The sequence below is a fragment of the Podarcis cretensis genome (genome assembly GCF_951804945.1).
Source record: "Podarcis cretensis genome assembly, chromosome: 6".
NCBI classification, from domain to species: Eukaryota; Metazoa; Chordata; class Lepidosauria; order Squamata; family Lacertidae; genus Podarcis; species Podarcis cretensis.
Genome location: NC_137175.1, coordinates 97,424,567 through 97,451,356, shown reverse-complemented (window position 1 = coordinate 97,451,356; position 26,790 = coordinate 97,424,567). Strand labels below are relative to the sequence as shown.

Genomic DNA, 26,790 nt, shown 5'->3' with positions numbered 1-26,790 from the left:
TCCAAAAGCCCCGATCCTGAACATGTTGATGCAGTAGTCCGCACCGAGTTTAATGTCACACAGCCCGATCCTATGGGCATGTTGATTCAGAAATAAGTATCATGGAGGTGGATGGGATTTACCCTCAAGTGATTTGTGCGTAGCATTGGAGCTTCATCGGCGGGATCGGAAGGGGAAAGGGAGGCGCTGGATTGGGACTGACGGGCTGCCACGCAGGTAGCAAGGCCAAGGTAACGGGAAAGCAGCCCACACGCCTACGCTTCCTCGGAAGTAAGGTCTACTTGTTTCAGTGGCTGACCTTACTTACTTGGGCGTAAGCCCACCCGAGCACGGTAGTGCTTCTAAGAGTGAATGGGATCCGGTCGCAAAACCACTCCCGGCACCCCCAAGGGTACCATCCTGCATCTCCCCGAGCGCGCGGGGAGGAGAGAGAGGATGGCGGGAGGCGGGGGCGAGGGGGGAGGGGGCACCGAGAAAGGCAGGAGGTGGAGTGATGTGCAGAATTTATGAGATTGGCCATCAGCAGCAGCATCAATCCTCTTCAAACAAAGCCGAGAGCGAGCAGCTCTCCAGACGCACGCTTCTTCCTATTGCCTCCCGTTCTCTTTCGCAGGAATCCAGCGGGATCGAAGGAGAGCCACCTGGGGGGAGCACGACGCGAGAAAGCGGGTGCCCCGCGCAAGCTGAGCTCCGGGAACGAGGGGCAGCGCACGGCGCTCGGCCGCCTGGGACCTCCGGGCGGAGCAGGAGGGCAGGGCGACACCGGAGAGAAGCGGGCGAGCGGCTGGACCAAGGCGAGGCGTCGAGGATGCTGGAAGGAAGCCCTTGAGGGCCCCCTCGGTCCTGGGACCCTGCTGGGCCGGGCGAGGCGATGCACCTGACCGCTCTCCGGCGCTCGGAGCAGAGGGGCTGCAGCAGCTGAAGCCCGGCAGCCACCGACGCGCCCGGGGCCGACCCATGTGAAAGGGAGCCGAGGGACCGGCACGGACCCAAGGACAGGAAGCGGCTGCCCCGAAGGTGCGCGCCGGAGGATGGCACGTCTCGCCTGGACGCCGCTGGTGGCGACCGCCGCCTTCCTGGTGGCGACCGCGGTCCTGCTGGGCGGGAGCCCGACGCCGGAGTCGCCCGACGGGGAGCGCTGCTGGCTGCGCAGGACTCGCTCGGCCGCGCGGCCGCTGCGCCCCGACGCCACCTACCCGCGTCCCGGGCTGGCAGCGGCACCGGCAGGGGCGGCGGGGCAGGCCAGGCGCGCCCGGAGCGCCGAGGGCAGCAGCGTGGAGGACACGTGGGGCGAGGGCAGCCCCTTCCCGCGGCGCGCGCGCGCCAGAGCCGGACCTGCCTCTCCCGGCGCCGTCGCCGCGCTCTACTTCTCGGGCCGGCGGGAGCAGCTGCTCTTGCGCCCGGGGGTGGTGGCCGAGCTGCCCCGCTTAGAGTTCACCGTCGAGGCGTGGCTGAAGCCCGAGGGCGGCCAGAGCAACCCAGCCGTCGTCGCAGGTAAGCGGGAGGGGCGCTGGGAAGGGAAGGGGGCGAAGGCTGGGCCAGGTCCGCGGGGAGGAGGCAGACGCCCTCGAAAACCGAGATGCGCGGGATCCCAGCGCCCGACGACCTTCGCGTTTCCTTCAAGTTAGGCTCGAGCGACTCCCAGCTGGACCCGAGGGATGGCGCTAATGGTACTTGAAGTTAGATTTTATCGATCTAACGTGCCCCACCCCGGGGGGAAATTAAACAAACACAGATACCCTTTGCCCATTACTTTTCAAGAAGTTTCGACAAAGTGTTGGGTGGGCGTAGGGAGGGGCCAAGGCTGGCCACAAAGAGCCACAGTAGATAGGCAGAGGGTCGGACTGTTAAGAATGTTCACCTTTCCTGACAGAAGTAAGCTTTTGTTCTGTTTGCCACACCCACTCTGAAATGGAAGGAAGGAAGGATAGCTCAGTAGGTAGAGCAGGCGTCAGTTGGGCAGAAGAGTCTTGCATTGCAGGGGGTTGAACTAGGCGACCCTTGTGGTCCTTTCTGACACTACAGTTCTATGATTCTACGATTCTAAATTTGGCAACTAATAAGCGGAAAGCTCTTCAACTCTGTATTCAGAATGATTTGAGTCAATTTTCCTGATTCTTTTGTGGTTCCCCTTGAACCTCTTGATACATTACTCTCTTCACCTTTCTGAATAACCAGACTGTCCAGCAAATTTCTATTCCTAGAGTACCTCCAGATGGGTGTTTGGTGTAGGTTTGGTGCTGTTCATGCATACGAACGCTTTTTTTGCAGCCTTTACACAGATGGGAAGCCATCAGCCTCAAAAAGCCAGCCAGTATTCCCCACTCCCCCAATGAATCCGGATAACCAATAAGTTGGGGGGAAGTGTCATGCCAACGGCCTGTTTGCAGTATCTTGAATGACCGGTTTGCAGTACTAAGCCCTGGTCTGGAAGCACCCTGACAGCAAGCATATTTTACACTCTAACATGTCACAGATGAAAATGGGAGTAGTTGATTACTGGTGGATACTCCTGATAATACACCAAGAATGAATGCTGAATGCAGCTCTTCCTTGTGTTCTACACATTGCTCACATTGCTGAAGCATGTGCTGCGCTACAGAGTGAGGAAAGCTTTTTAACTTACAAGGAAAACAGTTTCAAATCAACAAGAGTTGTTGCACTATGCATGGCTTGAAGCTGGCCTGTGTATTTCATTTCCATTTCCCTTTTAATTTGTCTCCTGCCTTTCTATATTGCTATGCATAAGGTGGTTTACAAGCTGAAGAAACAAGAAAATAGACAACAAAGATCATACACCTAATAACAATCTGATCCAATACAGAAAAGTCATAATAAAAACATAACTTTAAAATAAACAGCTTATAGGGTGAGTCTTGCTGAATTCACAGAGATCACCTGGGACCTATTTCCAAATAAGTAGGTATAGGTTTAAACCCTTTCAGCCCAATAGTTTTGACCAACAAAATTATATAGATGCATCTTATCATCTTTATCAGAAAATATACACTGTCCAAGGTAAATGGGAACCATTGGAATATATGACTTATGGAGGGCTCTGAATTTTTCTGGGTTTTTCACATGTGAAGTTCTTTAGATTTTCATGGAATTAATGAGACAGTGATGTTACTTGTCGTGGGCCTCCATGAGAGAGTGCAGGTTTCTACTTGGTTATGAGTTCCACTGTGCCTTTGCAGCAGCAGAAATTGGTGCAAGAAAGAGAATTCTCTCTTTCTTTCCTGACCCAGGTGCCCAGAAAGTAGATTGGGAACTACTGGTAGATTTCAGGGTTATTTGCAGTAGATGAGCAAAGGTTTCTGACTTTGCAGTTGTTTAACAAGGCAACCACAAAATGACTTTTCTCACCTAAATTCATTGCTGAAATGAAGAAAGCCAACTAGAAGTGGATTTGGTGTGAAAGGATTTTGAGCTCATTTAGCTCTGGTACTGAAAATAAATTCCCGGACTCACCGTGTGTCCTGCTCTTTAATTCTAACTGTGTGTCTTTTACACTTGTCTCTGATAGAAAGATCATGGTATTCTAGTAAAGAACAACAACAACAACACCAAAGTCAGCCACTCAACCCTAAAGTCTGCCCACTCCTGCTCAAAAACCACCAGAGCAATGCTGGTTCATTCCAAACTATCATGGGAAGCTTATTTCTTAAGCACCAGAAAAGACTAGCTGCATTCAAAGCACATTCTTTCCATCAAAGAATTCTAGGCACTTGTAGTTTAACCCTCACAGAATTACAATTCCAAGCAACTCTTAACAGACTACAGTGCCCAGAATTCTATTTGGGGTGTGTGTGTGTGAGGGGAAAACTGTGCTTTGAATGTGCTTTAAATGTATAGTGTGTGTGTGCATCTTGCATGTCAGAAGTTTTAACCATGCTTCCAGCTGCTGCAACTACAAAAATTCCCTCTCTGCCAGAAATTGGATTCTTCTGCATCACATGTACACAGGTGCCTGAAACTTAGAGACAGGTGGATGCCAGTGGTGGGTGGAGGGACAAACAACTCCTACATCACCAAACACTATTGCCAAATCATTGTTTTGGTTCTTATGGCCTCATCCAGGGGGTGTTGCCCAATGGTGTGCTGTAATACTGTGTGGTTTCTGATGTAACTGTCAGAAGTTGCCATGCCGTGCACCTTGAGCAGTGAAATCACAACTGGTGTGCATGTGAGCAGAGATATTTTCCCGTTTTACAGATGAATATTGGAGGTACAGAACTGGGCATTTGGGGTCTAACTAATTTGAGCTCCAGGGTGGAGTTACGCAGTCTGGTCTGTAATGCAGACGTTCATTCATTCATTCACCCCCATCGTTCAGCCCGGACACTGAGATCCAGCGCCGAGGGCCTTCTGGCGGTTCCCTCATTGCGAGAAGTGAGGCTACAGGGAACCAGGCAGAGGGCCTTCTCGGTAGTGGCGCCCGACCTGTGGAACGCCCTCCCATCAGATGTCAAAGAGATAAAGAATTATCTGACATTCAGAAGACATCTTAAGGCAGCCCTGTTCAGGGAAGTTTTTAATATGTAATGCTGTATTGTTTTTAACACTGATTGGGAGCCGCCCAGAGTGGCTGGGGAAACTCAGCCAGATGGGCGGGGTATAAATAATAAATTATTATTATTATTATTATTATTCATTCATTCACTTGCATAATTTTCACTCTGCCTTTCCAAAAAGATACTCGAACTGGCTTGCAGAGTGAAAAGTACAAATAAGTGTTATGAGCAAAGAATAAAATAGGCAGGCAGAAATGTATAGTTTAATGAATGCTAGGCCGGGGTGGGGGGATTGCATTACCTTTAAGAAAGGAAGGCAAAAGCCTTCCTGTTGATTTAATTATTTCTTTATAAGGAAATGGGTGAGCGGCAGCAGGAAACCTTTTTTTGGGGGGGGGCAGGGCCCCCTTAGCCCCCACTGGCTACAGGTCTGTGCCAGCTCATGGGCATCGGGTGAAGACATCCCTGCCCCTCCTTTGACCTGTGTGACTTCAAATGCTGTGTTTCAAGCCACTAACCTAATGTGTCCAAGGCTTAGGGCACAAAGTATGGCTTGTTTAACTGTGCTGTGCATGAGCTCAAGTTCCCCCACTTGGTTCCTCCCTTATTTATTTTATCAAAACAGAATTTGTGTGCTGCTTAATTGAAAAGATATTGCTTTCAGCCGTTTACTTAAATGTAAAAGCATTACAACCATTGAGACAAGTCTGAAGTTAAAAACAAGCTGGCTTAAAAACAAACAAACAGCTATAAACAATTTTTAAGTTTTCAAAAGTGGTGGAACAAACCACAGAGTGGCAGTCTTAGCGTTACATCTGAACTTTTCTCGCCAAACAAACCATCAGCTGAAATCAAGGTTTGTTCTTGGCTTCCTGATCAAGGTTTGTTGAGGAGAAGCAAACCTCAAAAACTGGTTTGGATTCAGTGCTACTCTGTGGTTTGCTTCCTTCCCCAGCTAAAAGAGGAGCAAAGTGGGAGCCCTCTGGGTGCAGAGAGAAATTACTTCTGAGCATGGCCCCTGGCTGAGTTCAGCTCTGAACTTTGGCTTTGTGTTAGGTGCTCCTTCTCCTGAGTGGCCATAAGGAGGAAATGGGAAGCTTCAGTTTCCATTTTTGACTAACTGTGATTTGTTGTCGCAACTCAGAACTGTGGTTTGTCTTAACTATGGTTTAAGGAAACAAGCCAGGATCTGAAACCACAATTTGAAGTTGGCTTTGTCCTCCAAGCCATAATTAAGACTAGCCTTGACTGCCTTGAGACATGGCCACAAAATGCAGTTATCTTAAAACGGAAGCAAAAGCTTCCAGTCTGCTCCTTGTGACTGTGGTGGTGGAGGAAAAGTGGAAAGGGAGTGCATAAGCCCAAGGCTTCATCATGTAACACTAAAGCAGCCTTAGAATCATAGAATTGTAGAGTTGGAAGGGACCATGAGGGTCATCTAGTCCAACCCCCTGCAATATGGGAATGTTTTGCCCAGCGTGGGCTCAAACCCACAACCCTGAGATTAAGAGTCTGATGCTCTGCCAATAGAACCATACACTTTTGCCATCCTGGGCCTGGGATAGCTCAGACAGGAGAGCATGAGGCTCTTCATCTCAAGAGTTCTGGGTTTGAGTCTCACTTTGGGCACAAGATCTCCAACTCTGAGATTCTGTGATTCCATGTTTTAGCTGGAGTCATCTCTGATGCTGGCTGTGCTGGCTGAGACCAACAAGAATTGTATTCCTTTTTTAAAAAAAAAAAATTAAATTAGTTTTCAACATATCATTTTCAACAGTAATTAAACATACTTTTACATCTTATACAGTTTTTTTACATCCATCAATCACATCTGAAAATTTTCCAATCTATTCACTTAATTTACAGTTCTTATTTTCACTATTACATTTAAATATCATAACTAATAGCTCTCTTCTTTGCAATATTTCTCCTTACAAAACTTCTTGTAGTCCTACTAGCGTAATTTGTTGATTACAGTTGCTCTTCAAATAATTCCTATATTTCTTCCAATCTTCTGTAAATCTCTGGTCCCACAGGTTTCGAATCCTTCCTGTCATTTTATCCAATTCTGCGTAGTCCATTAATTTTGTCTGCCATTCTTCTTTCATCGGTATTTCTTCTTGCTTCCATTTCTGAGCCAACAATACTCTTGCTTCTGGTAAAAATGCTTCTGGTTTTTTTAGAAATGTATATTTCAACATCTTTTTCATCTCATTATATATCATTTCCCAGAAGTTTTTTACTTTCTTACATTCCCACCACATATGATAAAATGTTCTGACAAGAATTGTACTCCAAAACCACTGGAGGGCGCCAGGTTGGGTAAGGCTGCAGTAAACCACAGTTTGGCATTGGTCCAAATGCAGGCACTGGATATTTGTGGGAAGTGGCCCAAGTGGTATTATTTTCTGACACACCTGGGTGTGTAAATTCCCCACAGTTTCTTAAAATAAATCCAGTATTTACTGGGGACCAGTCTCCGTGTAGTCTCTTGCAGGAGTTCCACAGGTTTTGTGATCTGCAATAGATTGTGTGTGTTAATGTGGTCACTGCAGTTTACGTGATCATGATGGTCCTTTTTCAAGCTGCCTTAGTTGTTCTGGCCAGGTACATTGGCCCTGCTTAGAGATGCCTGTTCCTGCAACCAGTTCTACATGCGATATCCATCAGGTCACAAGCCTGCTGGTGATCTCCATGAGAGGAGGTCAGGAGGGACATCATTTCAAATGCCCCACCTTGTTCCCTGCTTTAGTTACGAGCGCATACAATTCCTCACTCTCACCCTCCTGCCTTCAAAGCCCTTGCCTCTCTGCTAGTCCTTGATTGAAATCGTTTTCTGCGGTGGTAATGCAGAACTTAAAACAACAGCAACAACAACATTTACAGGAATAGTATATATCTATATATAGAATTAGTATTTCTAGACTGCTTTTCTACCCATAGGCTTCCAAACTGGCTCCCAGAATAAAATAGATAGAATCCAAAAATAACATCGAAATGTAATACAAACGCAAGCAACATGGCTGAGTGGCAGCAGCGTAATGATGACATATAAAACAGAACAATAAAAGCCAGGGCAGGACAAGCACCCAAGAGACCAGACCAAGGGCATTAAAAGCAAGGCAGTCTCAACTGGTAGTTGGGGAAACCTCTAGTATAGGGATTAGACCAACCTCCTGGGAGAGGGAGTAGGATAGCTTTGGCAAAATTCACTGCATGGATTGAACCAGACTTCCACATTTCCAGAATGAATTGCAGCTTGCAGAATTCTGGATTCCTGTTTTGCTTCAGGTTGGGCTACATAACCTAGTGCAGCATTTTTTGAATGTTAAAAAGATATATTGTGCACAGTCTTAACACGGGGTGACTGAGAAGCCCAACTACTGAGCAAGCTTCAAGTCATGCTGAAGTGCTTGTGGTCCTGTTGCTTTCTTGTGATCTCAAGCGCTCTGAGTAGAATCTGGACCAGGGAAGGCTCATCACAGTGCCTGTGAAGCTTTGTGGATTACCTCATAGCATGAAACGGCTTCGCATGAACATGCTCTCACCATGTAGCTTGGGTAAGCCGCCTGTTTTGTCACTCACCACATCAGTTTCCTGAAGACTGTGCAAAACTAGAAATATTAATTTGATGAGATTTCCTGCCTAAGTGCTAAGTTGTGGTTAAGAGGTTCATCACCCCCTCAGTGTGGGTCTGTGGATTATAGAGCCAGCAGCTGAGTCTAACTCGAAACATTTGTGAAACAAGCCCTGCTGAAAGAGTCGAAGCAGCAGAAAATACTGGCTTTGCTGCCACTGGGGGGCACCCTTGCAGTACACGAAGGTAAGCCTGGCAAGGCTTCCTAGTTTAACTGACTGGCACTCTTGGAGGAAACAGACTGTGAGTCTGGGTTCAGGCCTGGGTTTGGCATGCAACTGGCCCTGGCCACCCTGACAGATGACCTTTTTTTGAGGGAGAGACCCTCAAAAGAGCCCTCCTGCTGCTGTGAGATTTTTAAGCCGCTTTGGACACCATTGAATGTGCTGCCTCCCTGAACCATCTCCATGGGTTGGGAATGGGAGGCATTGATTTACAGTGATTCCAGAGATTAGATGTGGGGCAGGACGTGTCTGCATTTGGGCCAATGCTATATGAGGCCATTAGGAGTGATCATGAGAAGGTTGATGAAGCTCAGCTCTGCTTTCCCAATGAAACCAAGTTGGCAGAGGTGGTGCCTAAGCTGAACCAGTATCTGGGTGCAGTGGTACAGTGGGTGAGGGTTAACAGGCCGAAGCTGAACTCTGTGGCTAAGTGGGCCCCAAGTACTGGGGAGTCTGCCTGTTACAATTGGCATTGCCCTCCCTCTGAAGAGCACCTATCATTAGCATCAGCTGCTGCACCAACTGTGCCCTTTCCTGGACAGGAAAACTTGGCCTCTGTTACATCTGGATTGGTAACCTCACATCTGGGCTATTTTAATGATGCTCTGTAAGTGAGGTTTCCCTTGAAGATGGTCTGGAGATTTCAGCTTTTGCAGAACTCACAAGTGGTGCTCCTTTAATTGGGCATACATTATGAGATCTGCTCTTGCTGCCTATTAGTCACAGAGCTGGTTTAAGGTGATGCTACTTACACACAAAGCCTCAAATAATTCTGGACCATCTTCCTCCTCACTGCCCAGTAAGGGCACCACTGTCAGCTAAAGGGGCCAGGGTAGTTTTTGCCATGATCTGATAAGTATCAGCTTGTGGTAATACGGGGGTGGGCTTTTCCAGTGGTGGCACCAGTGTGGTGGAATACCATCCCTGCTGAAATGCGAGACGACCCATCCATGTTAGTTTCTTTCGGCTCCCGAAAACACACCTGTTTAGGCAGGCATTCCCCTGAACTGGTCTTATTGTATTAACAAGTTTTTTATTTTTTTTTTTATTGTGTATCTTAATTGTGTATTGATTTTATAGTTGTAAACTGCTTTGAAGCCATTTTGGCATATAAAGCAATATATAAATTAATAAAGAAAAAATGGTGCTGGGGAGCATTCCACTTTTCTTAGCCCTATAATAATAATTAAAAAACAATATTGACCAGACTTTGATGGGCAGGGTACAAATAATAAATTTATTTGTTTATTTATTTATTGACCAATGCCTACCACTATGGCAGTCCACAAACACCAGGTGGGCTTAGGGAGACCATTCCGAAGAATTCTAGGACAGTTCCCTCATGGTCTGCACAACTTGTGGTCCACTGGTTTGAATTCAGTCCACCTGCCATTTGCCAGGCCCCATCCTTTCTGCCATCCCAGGCCATTGGGAAAGACAATAAGTTTACTGGGCTCTCAGAAAAAGAGCCACTGTGCAAATGACGGGTGAGCTGTGTTTCTAATGGTGGGCCAAAAGTTTCTGGCCCGAACTTCTCAGAACTCTTCATTGCCTTTTTATGCCATGCAGCTGTTTTCTACAGTCCCCCTGTTTCATTTCCTGCTAATTATGTGATAATTATAGGAATGTGTTTTGGGGGGCGGGGGCAGCATTGCAAGGAGCAGCTTGGGGGGAAGATGATGTGTTTTCTAGCCCAGATTTTTCTGAGGTGCTTTTCTAGCTTCTGTTTCTAGAGACCCTTTGTTAGCATTTTCAGATTTTTCAAAATATGTTGATATGCGAGGATGGCTTGTGTTTGAGACGTGCAACACAACATATTCCACCAGCCTTAAAACAGCAAGGAACTATAGAACAGAAAGGTTCAAAGATCGCTCGATTGAAACCTCTAATGCTCAGTTCACACTGCAGGATTTGATGTGGCAAAACTGTTTCTAGACTGTATTATTTCAGGCCGGGAACGGGGCTTAGAAATATTTGTGAGAAATAGATGGAGGAACATTAAATGATTTGGCCTGTTACCTACAGTTTGAAGTCACATAATCCAGCAGCAGCTTTAAAACCCCACCTGCTCTCTTTGAGCCAAGCACTTATGTGAAAATATCTCCAGTGCAGACCAACATGACATGGAACCCAACTCCCCAAGCTGAATGTGGTCCACCTGCCGTGCATTGGGGTCTGCCAGGTGCTGGACCTTTTCAACCGTCATAGGGGCAACTTGACAAGAAGCACAAAGGGTTACTCAGAATGGCTGTTGGGCTGTACAGCTGCACAGGAGAGGAAAGGTGGAAGCTTCCAAGGCATATGACCTTGTTCCTCTGGAGAGTCAGTCCTGGGGAGACCCTTTCAATTAGGTACTTCTGTCACCCAAAATCTTCCCTGGATGGGAGCCAGGCAGTGCTTTGATTGGTTAGAGAAGGAAGGAGAGAGAGTGACTGATGGCAAAGCCATTGCCTGGGAGATTCTGCATTTATATACTCAGCCCCTGGCAGCTGACCAGAGAAGTTTAAAGTTTATGTGGGAGGGAATTTCAAGTCACCGTTTCCAAACCCAGGGCTGCTAATTCTGTGCTTCAGTTCCTCACTTTCTTTTTTTAAAAATACAATAAAGACTGAAAAGAACAACATAACGAGACCCCTGTTTTTAAGGAGAAAAGGGAATCTTTCTGATTTTAGTCTTATTATTGTCTGTAAAATATAACTAGTGATATTATTCTTCTTGCATCCCTGCTCCCAAAATAACATGAGGTAAGTTTGTTGGGCAACATAAAGCAGCCTAAACGGAAGCAGATTTTATCACCCTAGCGTTGCTTAGAAGCATGTTTGGGGGACTTCCAGATATGTGCTGCACTTGATTTTGTTTCTGCATAGGTTTGCTTGAAGTTTTTGCGCAGGAATCCAAAACTCCTGCACGTTCGCACTAAGAGCAAAGCCATGAACCAATTTGTTCACACACATTCCAACAATACTGACTGTAGCTTGGATGTATTAGGTGAAGCCTTACAGGGCCAGCATGCCAGCTATGAGACTTGTATTTTTCCCCCTTTATATTTCTGCCATCTTTCTTACACCATCGGCCAGTTTTCTCATTCCTCCTTTCATCTACAAAAATAATTATCACCAGGTTCTGAAAACAGGTGGAGAGCTGATGTAATGCATTTTATTCCTCTCAAAGGCTTGCCCTAGTCATTCTCCCACACCTTGACATAGGATGGGTTGTCATCCAAAAATGGCATTTCTGGGGGTATTCTGTATAGATAATACCCTTCCCTTGTCACTTTAAAATACCAGAAACTGTTTATGGAGAGCATCCTGCATGACTTGAATGTGTTGCATATCAGGGGGGTGGGCTAACTTCATTGTTATGTAGTCTACCTGTTTCTCTTTTTAAAAATCAAAATCCCTCTTGTCCACCCGCATGTTTTAGATTTACAGAATGAAGACGCACAGTGAATATTTTGTGCTTGCTTAACAGCCATGCTGTGTCAACATCATTTGCAAGAATCTCTCTTTTTTAAAAAAATAATATTTATTAAAAATTTTAAGGGTTACAAAAAGCAAAAGTAACACCATATTAAGCAAAAACAAAACAACACATCACAATAAAAAAGAAGAAAAAATAAAGAAAAAAAAGAAATATAATGTAACTTTACTTTCCCTCCTTTCACCAATTAACAGTCTATTTTTTCCTAAACCCTTATAACATTTCTGCTAAAACCACATAACTTCATTCCATCATCCTTCTAACATTCATTAATTTTACATTGTTTCTGTAAATAGTCTTTAAATTTCTTCCAATCTTCCTCCACCAACTCTTCTCCCTGGTCTCGGATTCTGCCAGTCATTTCCACCAATTCCATGTAGTCCATCACCTTCATCTGCCATTCTTCCCGGGTGGGTAGATCTTGTGTCTTCCCATTTGCAAGAATCTCAACAACCTTCAGGCTCTAGGTGGTCTCCTGGCAATTGGTCAGTGGACCACCACCTACAGTCTGCCACCCCACTCTGGGTCCTATCCTGTCCTTTCCACCCCCACCCTGGTGGGAGTGCATGGCAGAGAAGGATTGCCAGCATAGTATACTCATGATAGTAATATCCAGGAATCAAAGCAATCTCAGGATGGGAGCATCACTAGCCATGGAGCAAGGAAAGTAGGCAAGATGACATCAAGAGGAATAATAAAACTTGTATTAAGCATTTTCATCTTGCCCCTCCCTATTTTAAAGTACAATACAGAGAGCCGCATCAGTAACAGTAATTCAAACCACATGGCCCGTGTGGGGTTTTTTTTAAAGGTCTCTCTCTCTCTCTCTCTCTGTGTGTGGTTTATAAATTACCCAGATCTGAGTCAGGAACCAACTTCTGAATCCTATGCCAAGACCCAGTCTTCTCATTCCTACCCTCAACTGCAAGAATAATTATCAACATGTTCTGAAAACAGGTGGAGAGCTGGGAGAACAGGTGTTATGGGATAATGGAAAGGTGGCAGAACCAGTGAAAAGGGGGTAAGGGAACCTGGGGCTGAATCTCTGTTCAATAGAGATTCCCCTGGGAGGGGATTAAATGCCAATCATTTTTAGGTGGGCTGAAGCCTTCAAGGTTCAGAACACAGCAACATGCAATAACAGCTGATCGTTACAGATGTCTCCCCCCTCCCCAGAGTTCCAGACAATTTTTCCTTTTAGCTATCCCCTTTCACCACAGTAGGGAGCTTCACAGTCCAAAGATTTATAGACCAGAGGGTCTCCAGGAAAGGTATTTGAAGATATTTGCTGGAAGATGATGATGAAGAGGAGGAGTAGTAGTAGTAGTAGTAGTTTGGATTTGATATCCCGCTTTATCATTAACCCAAGGAGTCTCAAAGCGGCCAACAATCTTCTTTCCCTTCCTCCCCCACAACAAACACTCTGTGAGGTGAGTGAGGCTGAGAGACTTCAGAGAAGTGTGACTAGCCCAAGGTCACCCAGCAGCTGCATGTGGAGAAGCGGAGATGTGAACCCAGTTCACCAGATTACGAGTCTGCCGCTCTTAACCACACACCACACTGGCTCTCACACCACATTGGCTCTGCAAAAGCAGTTCAGTTCCAAAGAGAGGGAGCCACCACAGAGGAGGGTTGAGGTCTTGCTAACCATCGCCAGAACCTCCATGAAGGAGGGTAACCATCAGTGAGGCCTCCTCTGAAGACCTTGGAGGAGGCGTGGCTTCAAATATCCTGGCACCAGACCATTTGCAGCTTTAAAGGTTAAAACCAGCACTTTGAATTGAGGCCAGAAGCATGCAGACAAGAATTCCAGGAGACAAGAATTCCCACCCAGAGGCTTAGCAGCTTGCCTTTGGGACCAGCAGCACTCAGTGTATCTTACGCTGAGTGTATCTTAGGACTAGGCCTTCTCTTGATTCTTATGGTGTGATGCTAGAACCTTGGCCATAACTAGCTTTTCTCAAGCATGATGCTTTGAAACAAAGCCTTGAAATGGTGGGCGGAGAAAGCCTGTGGCTTTCTGTGTGCTGTTGGATTCCCTACTCCCATCCTCCCCTGGGAGTCCAGCAAGTTCCCAGAGGGCCACAGGTTCTCCACCTGTGCTCTAGATCTTCCCACTTCCTAACGTCCTGGCAATGCCCTGTTGCAGCAGATGCCACCTTCTGCTGCACAGCTCTCCTGGAGGGCCTCCGGGTTTTCTCCTTTCTGCCCTTATTACAGGTGCCTCCGAACCAGGACCCCCTCAGTTCCTGCTCCCCCCCCTCGCTCCTATGTTGGATGGTTTCACACGTTGGCTTCCTGACGAAGGGAATTGCTTGCTTGTTCGAAGCGATGCTGGAGTGGAGCTCTCAGATTGCAGCATCAGACACATTCCTGGGCATATTCCTACTTGCTGGCTGGGCTTCTGACGCAGGGGCCCGGGAAATGTTCTTGACTTTTCCGGAGCAGTAGTTTCTGGGCCTCTAGCAGGGTGAAGTCTCGGACGGCAGTGGGCAAATGCAAAGAGCTGGAACAGCATCAAGGGGAGGGAGCAGGTTTGCCAATGCCAGATGGGACTCCAGATGTGGAAGCTCTTTGGTAACAATGCAGAGTGCCAGGCAGACACTTGTTGATGAAATTGAATGTGTGGAAGCTCCTCCTCTGGGTAGTGAGGAACATGCAGTGAGAGAGAGCGCAAAAAAGCATCCTTGTGGTTGTTTTGTGCTAACTCATCCTTAAAAGAGATTTTGGGGCTGTGAACAGAAGTAGATTCTTAAGGGAAATCTTCTGGGAAGGGATGCTTCTAGAACAGTGGTAGCAGAGTATTTTTGTATGTGTTTAAAATACATAACATTTCTTCACCTTGAAGGCTCAGGATGGGTAAGAACATTAATTAAAGCATTTCCTCAAGCTATAAAAAATATTTAAATGTACAGCTAAAATGTCCTTTCATTAGATGTGGTGGATATATTCTCCAGCTTCACTGAGCAGAAGGCATTCTTCTGTTGACCTGGCCAAGAGCTACTGTGAATGGCCAACCTAGAGGCTTCAGGCGGGGCCAGTGTTGCACATTCTTATTCCTTTCTGTACCTTAAGAGGATTCTTGCAGCTGAATGCATTCAGGTCCACTGGACAGTTTGTTAGTTTGGGCTCCAGTTTCAGGCCATGAGGTTCCCACTTCAAGCTTCAGAGTCCCTGACAACAAGAAGGCAATTTTGGAGCTGGCAATGAGCTTCTGACAAGTATTCCTGCAACTGTTCACACTTAGTAACACATTTGGCATCTTAAGGTCATCAGATGTCATTTAAATAAACATGATTCTAACCCTCATGGATAAGAGGACAAGAGCATAGAAACATTTCCATGTCATTCTCGTTTAATTACCGTATTTTTCGCTCTATAAGACGCACCAGACCACAAGACGCACCTAGTTTTTGGAGGCGGAAAACAAGAAAAAAAATATTCTGAATCTCAGAAGCCAGAACAGCAAGAGGGATCACTGCTCAGTGAAAGCAGCAATCCCTCTTGCTGTTCTGGCTTCTGGGATAGCTGCGCAGCCTGCATTCTCTCCATAAGACGCACACACATTTCCCCTTACTTTTTAGGAGGGAAAAAGTGAGTCTTATAGAGCAAAAAATACGGTACTTACCATCCCCCTTTTCACCTGCAAAAAAATTAAGTATCCTCAAACATGGGCGATTTCAGCCAATTAATTTATGCAAAATGCATGCAAATACCCAGTCTGCAGAATATGAGTGGCCTGGTTGCAGAATTGAAGCTAGGGTGGTTCTCCAGGCTACATTCAGTTCTCCCAGTAAGCCAGCTGAGAAAATAATTGCTCTGTTGAAGAGGCAAGAAATGAGCCTGTTCAACACAGACAAGACTGAGACCAAGAGTAGCCACTCAGGGGCTGTCCGCTGCGATTTTCCTAGGGGCATAGTTGCTCAGTCAGCACTGACTCTCTGGATAGCTCCACTGGTAGGGAACAAAGCTGAACAAAGCAGGTTCTGATCCCTGGATGCAGCCTGACTTGGTTGCTGCTGCAACCTTGAAGACTACAGACCGCCTTGAGTTGCAAGCAAAGATCCTTTGCTTGAGCTGGGCATGTTTAGCCTGGAGAAGAGGAGGCTAAGGGGTGATATGATAGCCATGTTCAAATATATAAAAGGATGTCACATAGAGGAGGGAGAAAGGTTGTTTTCTGCTGCTCCAGAGAAGCGGACATGGAGCAATGGTTCCAAACTACAAGAAAGAAGATTCCACCTAAACATTAGGAAGAACTTCCTGACAGTAAGAGCTGTTCGACAGTGGAATTTGCTGCCAAGGAGTGTGGTGGAGTCTCCTTCTTTGGAGGGCTTTAAGCAGAGGCTTGACAACCATATGTCAGGAGTGCTCTGATGGTGCTTCCTGCTTGGCAGGGGGTTGGACTCGATGGCCCTTGTGGTCTCTTCCAACTCTATGATTCTATCCTGATCGAGTAATATAAATATTAGTGACAATGAATTAATAATAATACATTGATAATAAATAATAGTGATAATGATGATGATAATAATACAATCTAAATGAAAAAAAAAGTTCACATACAAGGGAAATGTGACAGAGAAGGAAGAGGGAGAGGAATAAAACTCAGGCACAGTTCTTATAATGATGAGCTTTGCATAGTTCAGGAGTTGGAGATGCCTGAGTCGTCTTATGGAATGACTGCCCACCCCACGACCGGTGCCCGGTGACAATATCATGGACAGAGGAGGAGTAGAATGTTTGTGTGTGGAAGGATAAGGCTTATACAAAGTGAAACGTGATATTGTGCATAGCTGTACAACAGCAGGAAGGCATCGATCGCTGTTTTCCAGTTTATAGAAGTTTTCGCAGTGCAGGGTCAAGAAAACTGACGTATTATTTAAAGAGAAGTCACCGTGGTGGCGCTCACCCACAGTATGAGTTTTCTCCCAGATTTGCAGTTTGCATGACTGAAGTACCGTATATTCTTTTGAGGTTAATGCTGATTCAGCCATAATTTTTGCCATGCTTCGGCCAGTGTGTTCACTTTCCTTTTTAGGAATTAAAAAAAGCAATCTGAAAAAAAAGTTTCAGAACAGCTACAGGGATTTGGTGTGTGTGTGTTTCTCAGTGGCAGTTGTGGGGACTGGCCAGTTGTCACCACTGGCATTTGCTGCAAACTTGGGAGACTCCCCCCCCCCAAAAAAAAACAAACAAACAAACAAACAAACCACAGCTCAGCACTGGAGAGGATATGTAATGGGGACGCCTCCACACTGCTTGTCTTCCTCCTTTTCTTGCCTCAGATTTGGAACAAAGCGCTTCTTTCTCCAATAAGATCTTTAGATGGATATGGTGCAGGGAATGTGCCCTTTCTCGCTGCCTGCACAGCACCATGACTGATGTAGCAGATTCCAGACAGCCCAGGTTAATGATTAGTGTTGGATACTATCGTTGTGGCTACAAATTAGAACCCAGTTTGAATTGGTGTCTGGTGGACCAAATTTTAAATGCATTTCCAACCTGTTTTGGTTTAGATTTGCTAGCAAGAAACCTTGGAAATTGTCGTCCCTCTTAAACAAAGACTTCTTCACATCTCTTGCAGTTTCCAGGGTTCTTTGAGGGAAGCCACTATAGTGCCCTTGGATCCAAGCCAGTTTGAAGATCTAGTGTGGATTCATCCTAAACTCACTCCTTCTGTTCTGGAGTTGAGAGGTAGTGTGGTCTTTGTACCAGCATCCCCTGTGCTGAATTTTCTTCTTTTCTCTCTCTCTCTCCTCCACTCAGGTGTGTTTGACAATTGCTCCCACGTTGCCAGTGACAGGGGCTGGACTCTTGGCATCCGCACGCAGGAGAACACTGGGAAGAAGGATGCCCGTTTCTTCTTCTCACTCCGGACAGACCGCTTCAAGAGATCTTCCACCATATCGGTACCACACCGCTATGAACTCAATACGTGGGCTCATGTGGCCGCCACCTACAACGGGAAGCAGATGCTGCTGTACCTGAATGGGGAACGGGTGGCCCGTAGTTCCCAGCAGTCTGGGGCCCTCCACAGTCCCTTCATGGCTTCTTGCCGCACCTTGATTCTGGGAGGTGACAGCTCGGAGGACGGGCATCACTTCCGTGGCCACCTGGCTCTGCTGGCCATTTGGAATGCTGCTTTACCCCAGGAGAAACTCCAGAGAGCTTTCTTGAGAAAGGTTGAAGACAGAGAAGCTACCATGGTGCTCAGTGCAAGGTTCAGCCGCTTGGAGCAGCAATGGGTAACATTCAAAGATGGTGCCTACCCGCTGGTGGAGTCCTTCCAAGCGCCAGAGCCTCCAGTTTTCTCACCGCTCGTGCCCCCTCTCTGTGGGCAGACCGTCTGCGACAACGTGGAGTTGATCTCCTACTACAACAGCCACTGGCCACTGAGGAATGAGAAGGTGGTCCGTTACCGGGTTGTCAACATTCATGACGATGAGGGGCTACATCCTACTGTCAGCCAGGAGCAGATTGCCCACCAGCACCGGGTGCTGAGCGGGGCCTTTGGCCGCTATAACATCACCTGGCAACTGAGCGTACACAAGGTGCAGAGCTCCTTGCTCCGCCACCGTGTGGTCCTGATGAACTGTGAGCCCGGCAAGATTGGCAATGAATACTGTGACCCCGAGTGCGAGCACCCGCTGACTGGCTACGACGGGGGGGACTGCCGCCGGCTGGGGCGTTGCTACGACTGGGTGCGCCGGGATGGGGTTTGCAACATGGAATGCAACAACATGCTTGACAATTTTGACGACGGGGACTGTTGCAACCCCAGAGTGACCAACGTGAAGAAGACGTGCTTTGACCCTGAATCTCCACACCGGTAAGTTGTGGGCGGACAAGGGAGGGCCCTGCCCTCCTGCCTGGAGACTCCTAGGCACTAAAGCCCATTGCAATGAAGTCCACAGGATCATGTCCATTGATTCCTCTCTCATACTATTCATTTCTCTGGGTTTAGGCTGATGTGAACTGTGGTCCGCGCTGACTACTGCTGATGCAGTGCTAGCAGTGCAGTGGAAGGGAGAGAGATGTTTGCTGATGGGGGGTGGGGTGGGGTGGGGGGGAGCAGGAGAAAGGAGTAAATGTGCCTGAGGCTGGCTACCTGCAGAGAGCCTGTGGTCCTCTCTCTTCCGTTACTCCCACTTCCCTTGGCTCCAGCCAGCATGGCCAGTGGCCGGCCGGTGATGATGGGTGTTGTAGTCCAATGGCTTCTGGAGGTTCACAGGTTTCCAATACCTGCTTCTGCCCTATTTCACGTTCAGACATTTAACAGCTTTATACTACTTAAAATGTTCACCACCTCTGTATTGGAACTTAGGTTTGGCAATGGTGCGCATAATTATTTGTTTAGAGATCTCTGGGCTCTCCTCGCAGCGCTACAGCTCTCATGGGAAGGGAGAATGACTGTTGAAGCTGATTTCATGTCTGTAATTTGAATATCCCTCGTGTTGTTCGTAGACTCAGCCAGTGAATGTGGAGACTCCTTAAACGGCGATGTGCGTCTCCTTGCCAATTGACATGGAAGTCTTCCGCATAGAGCTGCTAATATTGACACACACACACACACCGACCGCCACCAAGGGGCCTTCTTGTGTCCAAAAGTAAAGATGAGTGTCAGCTAGAGGAGTTTTTTGGAATTTCTTCAGGTCCAGTAGAAAGCCTTTCTGGAATGATTTAGCTAGCATTTGAGTTGGCAAGTTCTGGTGAAATTGTTAGTGTTGTTAAATGAATATATTGTTTTTAGTTTTCTTTGGCTTGGTCAGGGCCATTATTTTAGGAAATAGGAATTGTTCCTGTTCAGAGCGAGAGGCCATGGAACCCGAAGGCTCCATAGCCCTGCAGTCCAAACAAGCCTGGAAGAGGCCATGGGGGAGACGACTCCAAGAGCCAGAGACCCTCGGCTGCCAAGGGTAACATTGTGGGGAGAGAAGCAGGCTGGGGGTTTAATTTTTTAAAAAATTCTCTGGTACAGAGTTTAGAATGTGGTTCTTACATTACAAATCCCCGCCCCAAAGAAAATAATAATAATGAGTGCCCTTTCATATCCCAGAGAAAAAGAGACTTCTGGCCTGTATACAGTCTTCTGCTACCTGGAATGCTCAGTGCCTTGGATCTAAATATATATTTGGATGAGAATTAATTTCATAAGAAATAAAACGAGGGAAGAGTCTTGTTGCAGAAGATAACCGTTTTGCAAATAATTCTTTAGCAAACAAAGAGGCATTTATGCAGCCATATCTGATGTTGGATTCTTTATGTTAAGCACCATATTAAAGCATGTGATGATTTTAGGTTCTTGGTCGTACAGTTGTGATGATGATGACTTCCTAGACTCCACTCTAGTATAAGTCCACCCTCCTCTGTGTGAAGAAATAAGTAAGAGCATAAAATAGTCCTAAAATATAATTATAATATAATATAATAATCAACCTACCTGTAAATATTACACATCTGGGCAATTAAGCATTTACATTCACTGAGCAATAGCTACTGGAGTTTGTACTGTTGGAAGGAGCTTCAGTCCGCATCAGTGCTCCTAACTTACAGATCTCTAGTAACTATTCCATGCATCTCGGTCCAGTTAAGGAAAACCAAAGTAACATTCAGCCTCCCATGTGTGCATCACTTGATAAATTGAGATGGCATTCTCATTGTGCACTAGAAAAGGTGCAACTGAGTGAGACCCTTCTTTGCTTTGAATAGAATGTGAACAAAACGCTGCACATGTCAAGGCAATCCTCCATCCACATCTTATGGGAGGTGCGGATAAGTTCTGTAAACAGGTGCACTGTACTGCGTTTCAGCTTGTGAATAAGAGTAGAGTGGGACGCGGGTGGCGCTGTGGGTTAAACCACAGAGCCCAGGGCTTGCCGATCAGAAGGTCGGTGGTTCAAATACCTGCAATGGGGTGAGCTCCCATTGCTCGGTCCCTGCTCCTGCCAACCTAGCAGTTTGAAAGCACGTCAAAGTGCAAGTAGATAAATAGGTACCGTTCTGGTAGGAAACTAAACGGTGTTTCTGTGTGCTGCTCTGGTTTGCCAGAAGCGGCTTAGTCCTGCTGGCCACATGACCCGGAAGCTGTACTCCGGCTCCCTCGGCCAGTAAAGCGAGATGAGCACCGCAACCCCAGAGTCGGCCACGACCGGACCTAATGGTCAGGGGTCCCTTTACCTTTACGTTTATGGCCATCCTAAATTAGAAAACAACATCTATGACCCAGGAAACTGAACTATGCAGGTGGGCGTTGTCATAATCATGAATCTAATATAGCACTTTTCATTTGCAGAGTGCATTATAACCTGCATTCATTTAAACCATGCACTATTCTTGGGGTCACTGTGCAAAGAGTGGGAATTGAATCTGCCTGAGGCCCAGACAGTGATCCCAAGGCAGAGCCAGGACTCACACCTAAGGCTCAGAGGTGCAAGACTCTATCGCACATTTCACACTGCCTGACAGAATGATTCGCATTGATCAGTCGAAAAAGAAACAATGCACAGAACAGAACTGCAAATATCTTTTTGGGTTCCCTCAAAATTCCATGGTTGTTTTGCTAAAGCAGGAGTCTTTCATTTTGCTTTGAAATGTTACTTAATGCAAAATCTGGTGGCAATATTGAGATGTTCACTTTGCAAGGCTTAAAAAAAAAATCCTTTGATTCTTTTCTCAAGTAGGGACCTCCTAGTTTCTCACCAGAATTTCACATATGGCAAAACATGGTGATAAAAAGGTAAAGGTACCCCTGCCCGTACGGACCAGTCTTGACAGACTCTGGGGTTGTGCACCCATCTCACTTAAGAGGCCAGGGGCCAGCGCTGTCCGGAGACACTTCCGGGTCACGTGGCCAGCGTGACATCGCTGCTCTGGCGAGCCAGAGCCGCACACGGAAACGCCGTTTACCTTCCCGCTGGTAAGCGGTCCCTATTTATCTACTTGCACCCGGAGGTGCTTTCGAACTGCTAGGTTGGCAGGCGCTGGGACCGAGCAGCGGGAGCGCACCCCGCCGCAGGGATTCGAACCGCCGACCTTTCAATCGGCAAGCCCTAGGCGCTGAGGCTTTAACCCACAGCGCCACCTGCGTCCCTAAAAACATGGTGATAGCTCCACCTAAAATAAAAGATCAATTCAAGATGTTGATATCTATTGCCCAGTTCACTTAATCCGAAGTCCTAAAACTTTGCTGGACACCTGCTTGTCTTTCTGGTGATGTCATACTCTTCAGCTGTGGCAAGAAGAGGCTGGCTCCCTGCCGGCTATCCATTCAGCATCTCACTGAGGCAACCATGGGAGGCTATAATGTAAATACCAAGAGCTCTAATGCTGGAAATTCTCTGTTGCGCTTTTGGAGGGCCTGCCACTTAAAAGGATTTTTACTACCCTTTTCGATTTGTGTGCATTTATAAACTGTCTGCTGGCGAATTTGCACGCCAGACTCAAGCAGCTCCTGAGCCATTAAGGTCTCTGGGTCAATAGGCTGCCTTTTAAAAAATCTATTAAGTTCCATTTGCAGGGGATTACCGCTTGTGTGATTGATTCTGTCTACCAGCTACCATTAAAAAACACCAAACAAAACAAGCCCCAAGGAGCCAGAGCAATAAGATGCAGACTGGGCTAGATTTATCGCCGGAGGAAAACGATATTCCATTATGTGGTTGCAACTGAAGTTTCTCTCATTATCTCACACGCAAACACATATGGAACAACAACAACAACAATGTATTTTTTATTATAATCGCAGTTCATCCCACCCTAATTTCAAGAAGAAAGGGCCGTGTGCACAGTTCTCGGCCTTTTGGCTAAGATCAAGTGTCGTAGGTGTCGCTCAAGGTGTTTCATGGCCCAGACATAAGTCTTTTGCAGGCTTGTACAACATGTAGCCAGCTAAAAAGAGCATAGCCTACTGGGGCAAGGGCAGGCAATAAAATAACTTTTCCAACTATCATTTCAAAATACATTCATCCCTTCTCCCTAAACATCACCCTGTTCATTTGCCAATTTCTGCTATGGTCTCTATACATTGTTATAACCTGTCCTCAAAATAATCGAGCAGAGTAAATCCTCTTTTACCTATCAGTAATGATCATTCATCCATTTTGAAACATTTCCTTCTGATACCTCTTGAGCAACATTTTGCCTGAGAAAAACAGACCTTGCCTCCTCCCAGACAACACACACAAATTCCTCCCTGGCCTTGAACAGGGCTGACTGGCATCTGGCCCCAGTAATAAACAATTCATCCTCACTGGGGCTGCGTGCAGAGGGTGAAAATGAAACCCCTAGAATATATATATATATATTGTATAAATATATAATATGCATTCCACCCATCTAAAACACTACCAATCTCCCAGAGTCGCCCACCCTTCACATTTCACCAAATTTAATCCTCAATTTTACATACAACCAGCTCAAATAAACATAATCTATATCCCCACAAACTCTAAGCTTGATAGAGAATCAGAGAATTGTAGAGTTGGAAGGGACCCCCTGGGTCATCTAGTCCAACCCCTGCAAGGCAGGAATCTCAGCTAAAGCATCCATGACAGGTGGCCATCCAGCCTCTGCATAAAAACCAATAATAATAATAATTAATTACCCCACCCATCTGGCTGGGTTTCCAAGGAAGGAGAGTCCATCACCTCCTGAGAAAGACCATTGTAGGGGTTGTTACTTAGGTGGGAATGATCACCACGATGATTGTGGCAAGGAGATTATATGTTTGTTCTTTGTCTCACATTTTGTGGAGGCTTAGCTAGCTATATTCTTGACTCAGCAAGGTCTGCTGTGCCAGAGTAAAGCAAAGCAGTTAACAACAGGGCAACTGGGAAGGTGAACTTAAGCCTTATATTTTACTTTATGTAACTGTAAAGTATTCAGGCAGCTGGGGTAGAGCTGTAGATAGATCATCAGCTTTGGATTTAAGTTCTTCCTGGGTTTTGTAGCACAGTGAGTGACCTGGAGCCTAATTCTCCAGGAGGTGGCAAACCTTTGTCTGGGCTCTTCCGCTTCAGATTTTTGGAAGGGGCTCTCATGACTGAATGTTCCTGCATTCAAACAATGACCTCAAAACATCCTGCAGGTAGAAAAATTAAATAGCAGGAGAGAAAGGTTTTAGCTTAGCCTTTTCACTGACACGGCAGTTTTCTGCATATGGGGATTTTAATTTTCTTTCTTTTTTTTTTTTTTGTATGGAGAAAGTTAGTCATGTGAACTGAAGAGCATTGTGGTAAACTCTCCATGGTGAGGGGAATAAAGGGAAGACTTGTGACAGGCTTACAAAATGGTGTCATGCACAGCTTAGCAAGTTAAAGGTAAAGGTACCCCTAACTGTTAGGTCCAGTCACAGACGACTCTGGGGTTGCAGCGCTCATCTTGCTTTACTGGCTGAGGGAGCCGACATTTGTCCACAGACAGTTTTTCTGGGTCATGTGGCCAGCATGACTAAGCCACTTCTGGTGAACCAGAGCAGCACACGGAAACGCCGTTTACCTTCCCACTGGAGCAGTACCTATTTATCTACTTGCACTTTGACGTGCTTTCGAACTGCTATGTGGGCAGGAGCTGGGGCCGAGCAACTGGAGCTCACCCCATCACGGGGATTTGAACCGCCGACCTTCTGATAGGCAAATCCTAGGCTCTGTGGTTTAGACCACAGTGCCACCAAGTTAGCAAGTTAGCACTTGGTATTAGTCTCTATTCCTCCTCAGTAGATGCTGGTTCAGAAAGTAAGTAGATTATTTGGAGTGGGCACCAGTTGGGGTGACAGGGGCCTTAGCATTTTGAAGTGATGTGGTAGATGTGGCAATGGGCACCTGGCTTTCATTGGTATAGAGAAAGACTGAAGTTCCCCAATGTGAGACATTGGTTTGATGTCAGCAAACTAAGGGCATGGGCCACCACACTTTATTTCTGCTGCTTTGTGTAGAGCAGAGTCATGGAATTTTTCTGTTTCTCAATGGAAGACTACCCAGAACCTCTTATTGGCCAGTGTCCTCTTGCATGTTCCATGGTGTGTAGAATGCTGAGATTCAGGGACTCGCCATTTTAAGAACACACGAGTGATCAAAATGTATTTTATACCTAGTGAAAGGCATTGAGGGCTCCTCCAGAGACCTGTTCGTTGAGTGTTATTGTAGAACACACCCAAAATGAAATGTGTGTGGGACGTATGTTTGCACGTTATCTGGGCGTGCTTTTTTCTGTGCTGAGCTGCTTTCCATGCAGGAGATTTATAGTGTGTGAAGAGGCTGTCGGTACGCTGCCCTTTGTGCTGAAAAGAACATTTGCAATGTGGTGGCTATCGACTAGGGTCAGCCAAATACTTCTGCGCCCTGTTCAGACACAGGTCAGGCGGCTCCTCTTGAGACACGTCTCAGACTTTATTAGTCTGTCTCCCGACATGTCTCTTTGAATCAGTGTCATTTTGCTTCCAGTTCGTGTCCCTTGCCCTTCTCTTTCCTTTCCATAATTCTTAGCTTTGCTTTTCTCCTCTCTGTTTTTCCAGGGGGGCGGGAAGTGTGTGTGGCTGGAGTTCAGGGCTGCGCCTCACAGCCTCCCTCCTTGGCCAGCACTTCTGGCTCCAACCTGTTGTCCAGCTTACCCTCCCTTCTAGAGCAGATGGGCCTCTCTCCTAAACACCTGAGATTTTCCTCTTGGGGATGGTAACAACGGAGGTCCCCCCAAAACCCAAAAAGAGTTTATTATTATACGCCACCACCATAGCTAGAACCTTATTGGCACAAAGGTGGAGAACAAGTATAGTCCCCACTAAGGAAGAATGACAGTGTAAATTGTTCAAATGTGCTGAACTGGCTGGTCTTACGAACAGAATAAGATAAAATGAAGATAAGGAATATAAGGAGGAATAGAAAATGTTTAGTGAATATTTTAAGAACCGGTATAGACAGATACAAGGGACGCAGGTGGCGCTGTGGGTTAAAGCCTCAGTGCCTAGGGCTTGCCGATCGAAAGGTCAGCGGTTCGAATCCCTGCGGCGGGGTGCGCTCCCACTGCTCGGTCCCAGCGCCTGCCAACCTAGCAGTTCGAAAGCACCTCCGGGTGCAAGTAGATAAATAGGGACCGCTTACCAACGGGAAGGTAAACGGCGTTTCCGTGTGCGGCTCTGGCTCGCCAGAGCAGCGATGTCACGCTGGCCACGTGACCCGGAAGTGTCTCCGGACAGCGCTGGCCCCTGGCCTCTTAAGTGAGATGGGCGCACAACCCCAGAGTCTGTCAAGACTGGCCTGTACGGGCAGGGGTACCTTTACCTTTACCTTTATAAACAGATACATAGCTTTGCAGGTCTCCAGTAAATCCAGCAGAGTTGAAATAGATGATTTAATAGATAACAAGTTGGATGATTAAAAAGATGTGGTTTACGTGGAGTAGTAGAAAAGCAAAGGAACCAGGAAAAGTGTGGAAGGGACGTCATATGGTATATGTATATATGCTGTATTTGGTACGAAGTTGTAAGTGGGACAGGGGAAGGGGAGGGAGGTTAAATATGCTCTCTGCTCCTGTTTTTGAAAATGCAAATATAAATAAATAAATAAAAATAGAGAAGATGGGCCTCTCTGCTGCTCATGCTGCAACATGGTAGGGCTCGGTGGGGTGGTCCTGAGACCAGACCCTCTGCTCTCAAAAGGAAACTCAAACTTGCAGGAGCTCTGGGAGACCCTCTTTTGCCACGAGAAGAGGTGCGCTTCCTATGTATTCAACCGGGTACTGACCATGATTTGGATTACTGGCAAAATGCCACCATTTTCCCACCATGCAAATGGTGAGTACGAAAGGGTCTCAGAAATGACAAAGTAGGAACAAAGCTCCGGAATGTGGCCTATAAGGATTGTGACAGGGTCCCTGTTGTCTTTTCCCCCTCCTGCCTGTTCTTCACTCTTGTTCCCGTGCCTTTGTCTGCACTCCTTCC

At 46.5% G+C, this 26,790-nt stretch overlaps 1 protein-coding gene across 1 annotated transcript in view; it reads left to right on the top strand.

Moving 5' to 3' along the window:
* The first annotated feature begins 1,016 nt into the window (after window positions 1-1,016).
* The window catches only part of PAPPA2 (pappalysin 2), a 119,997-nt gene continuing 94,223 nt past the window's right edge, over window positions 1,017-26,790 (top strand). Inside the window, exons 1-2 of the mRNA XM_079981035.1 lie at window positions 1,017-1,494; window positions 17,625-18,687. Coding sequence (XP_079837161.1) covers window positions 1,032-1,494; window positions 17,625-18,687 — 1,526 coding nt within the window. The 5' untranslated portion in view covers window positions 1,017-1,031. The remainder of the gene's footprint in view (window positions 1,495-17,624; window positions 18,688-26,790) is intronic.